The 7,085-nt window shown below is 37.5% G+C and overlaps 1 protein-coding gene across 1 annotated transcript; it reads left to right on the top strand.

The window, feature by feature from the left end:
• Positions 1-200: 200 nt before the first annotated feature.
• Positions 201-2,844, top strand: lbx1a (ladybird homeobox 1a). The gene is made up of 2 exons (XM_026943169.3): positions 201-996; positions 1,707-2,844. Exons 1-2 carry the CDS (start codon positions 672-674, stop codon positions 2,189-2,191), a joined length of 810 nt encoding a protein of 269 aa, XP_026798970.1. The 5' UTR covers positions 201-671; the 3' UTR covers positions 2,192-2,844.
• Positions 2,845-7,085: the final 4,241 nt, after the last annotated feature.

Here is a 7,085-nt window from a genome sequence, read left to right as displayed (position 1 = left end):
CACAGGCCACAACGAAATTTAGAGTCATCGATTATTAAATATGCTCAACCAAAACGAAAATTCCTATCGACAAATCATTAATATGGAAGAAATAGTGGGAGTATTAAGGATTCTAATCGGGTTTGGGCTCCTCCTCCCGGCCATGCCCTCTAATTAATGGGGCTCCTTCTTCACTAAAGCTCGCACTGGACTGCAACATAGTCAAAGAGCAAGAGACAGGGAGGGAGAGGGAGAGAGAGTGGGAGAGAGAGAGGGAGAGAAAGTGCCACTGGATATAATTGATTGTCTCGCTATCAACAATAACTTGTTAGTATAGTCAATTCCAGCTGCTTTTGAGGCTGGCTGTTTGTGCTGAGGAGTCAGAGGCTCTCGGATTGTTGAGCTCGTCGAGCTTGATCTGACTGCACACAGGAGCTGTGGCCAGGAGAACTGCCACTTTAAAAGGACTCCAAGTTCTCCAAGCCTGCGGCAAAAGCAGCTCCAGCATGTCGGCGGGCATGTAATTGCACACACTTCTGGACCGCGTCTTCAAATTCGTTTTTTTTTTTTTTTCTTTTCTCGGTCCAGCAAAATAATACGAGTATAACTGCTGTAAATAAGACTGTCAATTACACATATTTTAATCCCTGAAATATTTGCGGCACAAACTGAAAACACGAAAGAAAAAAAAAATGACCTCCAAAGAAGACGCAAAAGGCGCCTCGGTGGAGGAGAGAAGGCGCAGTCCGCTGGACCATCTGCCTCCTCCTGCAAACTCCAACAAGCCTCTCACACCCTTCAGCATTGAGGACATATTAAACAAACCCTCCGTGAAGAGAGGTTACTCGCTCTGCGGCACAGCGCATCTCCTCTCGGCCGGTGAGAAGCTCCCGGCGGCGGCGCACCCGTTAGGCAGCCGGGCTCTGCTCACACACACCTCTCCTCTGTGCGCGCTGGAGGAGCTCGCCAGCAAAACCTTCAAAGGGCTCGAAGTCAGTGTTCTGCAGGCCGCTGAAGGTAAATACATACAAGAGCTTATTAGCCTAAACCTTCTCAAATGGCTGTGTACGCTTTATGTGCACTTTGTCAAAAAAACTAAAACTTAAGAAAGCATTAAAATATTGGATTATTGTATGTTTGCAAAATTTGACATTAATAGTATCATCTTTAAATTTTATTTTTTAGAATTCAATTTAAAAATGTGAATATAGTAGAGCATCATGCAGTGTAGCGTTTAGCAAGTGTTACATTTAAATGCGTAATATACAGCGTGTAACAATTAAATGCCTATTCTGTAATTCTGACCAAATCAATTTTAGATATACTGAATTTAATGCTATTAATACCAAATACCTTTACATAATTAAGATGTAGAAATAATTTCAGAGTGGAGCAGCTTAAAAGCTAGCAAACAGCAAAATATAAACACGTTAAATTATTATTATTATTATTATTATTATTATTATTATTATTATTATTATTATTATTATCATTGTGTATTTTAAGGTTCTACTAATACTACTACTACTATTATTATTATTATTATTATTATTAGTAGTAGTAGTAGTAGTAGTAGTAGTATTAGTATTATTGTTGTTACTATTATTACTGTTGTTGTTGTTGTTGTTGTTGTTGCTGATGATACTTCTGGTGATGGTGGTAATTTTTGTTACATGAATATCACCATGTTTGCATTCTGAGTGTGTTGGTTGGATTGTTTTATTCAGGAAGAGATGGCATGACACTGTTTGGCCAGAGGAATACTCCCAAGAAGCGGAGAAAGTCGAGAACAGCCTTCACCAATCATCAGATATACGAGTTGGAGAAGCGGTTTCTCTATCAGAAGTATTTATCTCCGGCGGATCGGGATCAGATCGCGCAGCAGCTCGGCTTAACCAACGCGCAGGTCATCACCTGGTTCCAGAACCGGCGAGCCAAGCTCAAACGCGACCTGGAGGAGATGAAGGCGGACGTGGAGTCGGCCAAAGCCATGGGCTCTGTGTCCTTCGAAAAGATGGCCAAATTAGCGGACCTGGAAAAGTGCGCAAACGGCACGGCTACGCCTCCGGTGAGCGAATCTGCGGGGCTGTGCGGGAGAGAGCGGGACAGCGCGAGCCAGCGGCCTGCGTCTCCGCCATCCCCGCTCACAGACCACACGACCAGCAAAGACAGCTCCGAGGACGAAGAGGAGGAAATCGACGTTGATGACTGATGCTCAGAATCCAGCGTTTACGAACCCCTTTTCCTTAAAACGCTAGAGTTTAAAGTGCCATTAATGCACCAAATGTATTTAAAAGACTCATGACAAATGAAAACTCAAAAGCATGGACAGTTTTCCCAGATTTATTTATGCAATGACAGTTATCTAAACACCGCAATCATGTAGCTTATTTATTTCAAACAAACTGTTAGTTGAAGGAAAGCAATAAGTACCTTGACATAATCTCTCTCTCTCTCTCTCTCTCTCTCTCTCTCACACACACACACACACAAAATATAATTGCCCGTTTAGGCCATATAGAGAACTTACCGTGTTTTGAGAAATGTATAATGCATGTTCTATTTTATGTTATAAGTTTATTTTTGTTAAAATGACTGCAGATCTGATATGAATATCTCCGAAACGTTCAGAGGCTCCAACATTCACACGTGTAGAGCGTGTGTCCGTGTGATGCGTATATAGGACTGCGACATCTTCAACATTTGATATAGCAAATTTTGTTACAAAAACATTTCATACTAACATTACTGCGTGTGGGGGGAAAAAACAGGATAATTCTGGTTCAATTTAGACTGTCACATTTTGAATATATTTCTTATGGTTTGTATGCCTGTAAGTGCCTTTTAAACCAAGACACCATTTAAACCCAGTGTAAAAAGTGTAATGTATTTAAAGGAAATAAATGCTTTTTCTCAAAAATGCTCGTATTAGTTTATTAGTTTCATTTTGCTATTGTAAATAGTATTTTCTGAATAAATGTTCACATGATTTAGAGATATTTAATTGAAATATTGAGCCAGTGAATAGGCTTTATTTTATTGATATCAGCTGCGCTTGCTGCAAAAGCAGACATCTCGTTTGCTTTTTTTTTTGTTGTTTTGTTTTTTTTTTTAATAGAAAAGTGGACTATTACAAACATGAACTAACCTCTGCCCTTTCTGTCTCGCCTCTTTTTTTCTCCTTTCATTTTCAAACAGGCGTAACCTTTGCCCATTCGGCTCCTGTTTTCAATGAGCTACCTTCAATAGATTTATGTGAGAAACAGAAATCTGGATGGGTGAATGTGTGCATGAGTGGCGCGTGAAAACGCCGGGTTTTGGGCCAGTTTCTCGGCGGTTGGGACGCAGTGTTTGCAGAAAAGCGACGGCGCTGTCATTTTTAGCGCGGAGCGTGAAACTCGGGGACAAATGAGCAGCCTTCCCTCATGTGACAGCCTACAATGGAGCATCTCCAGCCTCCCGCGGCTCTCAATGCCGAGACAAGCGTGTCCCGTCGCCCAGAAAAGGACACAAGCGTTTGGAGGCCATATGGTTTTTGAATTTTCTTCACAATTTCAGACAATTTGATGGATTGAGTTAGCCCTCCCTTCAAAGTGTTTCGCTCAATTTTCACAAAGGCATTAATGCACACATAGTCCCGTGCGAGGGCATCTGGGCCCATTAATGTGCTCCCTTTGCTTTTTTCTTTTCTTCCTCGACTGTTTTAAACCAGTCTATGAATCACAATGAAAATGACTTGGATTGTTAAGAGGTGGCCTTCTGCCTTCATGTGTTTGTATGAGGAGCTTTTCGGGAAACTGTTTAAATTGGCCTAGTTTTAATACTAAGCAGGAGAGTCAGTTCAAATATTTGACGTTCCTCGTGCCTTAATTCCGCACTGTATAATTGAACACACTTATCACATCATAGATTTTATATATACTAACGCATTTATTTTGTGGTTCCTTGATATGATAGAAAATATGACTGAAGATATTTAATACGATATTAAATGCAATCAAAAAAAAAAAAAAATACAAAAACTAGGCTGCTACTAGTAGCACAACAACAACAACAACAACAACAACAATAATAATAATAATAATAATAATAAAAATAAAAAAACTAGACTGCTACTACTAGCACAGCAGCAACAAAAACAACAACAACAACAACAATAATAATAATAATAATAATAATAATAATAATAATAATAACAATAATAATAATAATAATAATAATAATAATAATAATAATTAATAATAATAGGCTGCTACTACAAGCACAGCAACAACAACAACAACAATAATAACAGTAATAATAATTTATTATTATTATTATTATTATTATTATTATTATTATTATTATTATTATTATTATTTCAGGTATTATCTCATTTTGTGTTTTCTAACAAAGTGTATATGATATTATTTCAGTTAGTATTTGTATTTTGATTATAGTATTACATCTAACTTTTTATGCCAGATGAATGTTGAGCTTTTTGAGAAGTGTTCTCATCATGAACCATTTTATATTCAGTAAGATGAAGTAAAATGCGGCTCTTCTCAGTTTGCCCACTTTATTTCGAGTAGTTGTTTGGGCTGGGAGGAAGCTGCAGTGAGGATGAGCAGCAGATCTGATGGAGATCTCAGACAGAGAAAACTTCATTCCTACCCTTCTTTCATTTGTTACATCGCGGGTTATTGAAATGATCCATTTAGAGAATAAAAAAGGTGTTATGACTGGAGTTTGAAAGTGTCATAAAATCAACCTGGGCACAACCTAAGATTTAAGATAAGGTGGACCCTAACGTCACTTCCTGTGTATTCCTATGTCACTCTCAGGATTTTCTAGGCTACATGAAAATAGAGTCTCTTAAAATTAAGAGTTAATATTGACTTTATGAGTACACGATAAGATTTTATTGTATAGACTAATTGATATTTTTGCACATTTTGGATTTTTTTATTTTTTGCACAGTTTTCACTGCACATGACAGATGAGCGAGTTTAGCAGAGCAAATCAGACATTAACTTATGACTAACTTATCAGTAGAGGGAGATGTCGCATGGTAATGATGTCTGACGTCTTTCCTAAAAATCACGTTTAGCCAATCTCCCTTGATACCTCGCTAAACTTCTCACACTGAGATTTTTATAGCCTTACCCACAGAGTAATAGCAGAGAATAGCCTATGCAAAGTTTGCTGATATGTCAGGACCAGGCGAGTTACTGGAGCACAGTTCCTTATTTTATGAGGTGTTGTTAAACGTGGCAAAGATAAGTAATACTACAATCCGAAAGAGCAGAACGTGGTAATTAATCCCCAAGTCTTAAGTGTATTTCAGCTCAAGAAAGAGAGAGAGAAAAAAAATCACTAATTCAATCGTCCGGAAAATTGAAGTTTGATGCATGAGTCCCTGCTGAAACAATGGGGTTTGCACACACAGCTTCCCTCTTCATGCCTGCCTAATGGTACAGACTGGAAGATGGGCACTTCCTAACAATATTCTTTAATATTATTCATCATATTCCTATATCTAATTATTTAAAAATGATATACCAAATAGTTATACGTGACAGATAGATAGATAGATAGATAGATAGATAGATAGATAGATAGATAGATAGAGATATGGGGATGAATAAATGGATGAATATTTCACTATGCATGTCATAACACCAAACATTTCTGAGTTTCTGTATTTCTTTTTAACGCATGATTATAGTGCGGGCAACTGAAAATTTCAAGTCGTTAACGCTTTAAAAAACTTTTCATGGACTCCATCCGAGACTACATGTCACAGTAGTGTATGATTTGAGGTGAAATATTAACTAGATTAACCTAAGGGGAAAGCTTGATTGATCACTAAATAGGTCGCATTTGAAAGTTTTAGTTATAGCGCTCCTGTAGAACCCCTTAATACTTCAAACTTCAATTTTACGGACGATTGAACTAAGCGTGTCCCTGACAAAATTGATATATGTATTAATTTTCTTTAACTGTTGATTAATTACTCTTCACTGGAAGAATTATACGAGGCTTCCCACCTCGAATTTGCATATTAATCAAATTCTAGTTGATAATTCAAACGGAAAAAATGGATCTGGGGGAATTGAGAGGCATAACTCGAAAAATATACCTAAGCCAGATATTTTTCCCTCCCTTGCTGCTAAGCTGCTTGTCTAGTGTATTAAAATCAAAGATGCAGAACGAGTTAGCCTGGCTATTTGGTGAAAACAGAAATTGCCTGTCCAGTTTTATGATGTGTTCATGCTGAGCAGGCAGATCTTAATGCGACCTGTCAAAATGTCCAAGATTTAAAGGAGAAAGAGGCTTATTCAACACACAAGGGGTGGTGTGTGTGTGTGTGTGTGTGCGTGCACTTTTTTATATCGTGATGAACCCCACTATAATTGGAATATCTGATAGTTTTTGACCTTGTGGGAAGATTTGGAAGGTTTGCAACAACTTTTATTTAAAAAAAAAAAAAAGAGTCAAAAATGTTATCTTTTGGTTACTGAGGTTAAGATTAGATTCAGGTGTAGCATAGCATTAATTAGCTGCTTCAATAATTATGCCAAAGGAAGGTCCTCACAAGGATAGCAAGACATACGTGTGTGTGTGTGTGTGTGTGTGTGTGTGTGTGAGAGAGAGAGAGAGAGAGAGAGAGAGAGGTAAATTATGCACTGTAGTAGTAGTAGTAGTAGTAGTAGTGTTATTGTTATTATTTTTCAGAATATAATACAGCATATAAGCTTTCATGAATTTTACCTACTTCTCAGTTAACCAGTGAATATAACAGCCCATAGCTATTATTTGCTCAAAATTATGCTATTGTTTTATTAATTTAACATACAGCTTTGTTAGTAGGCTTTGTTTTTAATATATGTCGCATTCTGTTTGCTATGGGTTCCCTGAAATTAGAAACCTAATTTATAGCCTATGACAAATAAAGCAAAATATGGTTATGATTAGGTTAGTGCATCACAACAGTGCTGTAATATTGTGCCCAACGTGTAATATAGAAACAAATACTAGAGGTAGTAGTAATGCAGATATATTTTCCTTTTGTGTTGTCTTCATGGATTAGTCTATGAGATTGAATTCAGAGAGAAACAAAAACA

The sequence above is a fragment of the Pangasianodon hypophthalmus genome, chromosome 3, assembly GCF_027358585.1.
Source record: "Pangasianodon hypophthalmus isolate fPanHyp1 chromosome 3, fPanHyp1.pri, whole genome shotgun sequence".
NCBI lineage: Eukaryota > Metazoa > Chordata > Actinopteri > Siluriformes > Pangasiidae > Pangasianodon > Pangasianodon hypophthalmus.
This window is presented reverse-complemented; position numbering and strand designations above follow the sequence as displayed.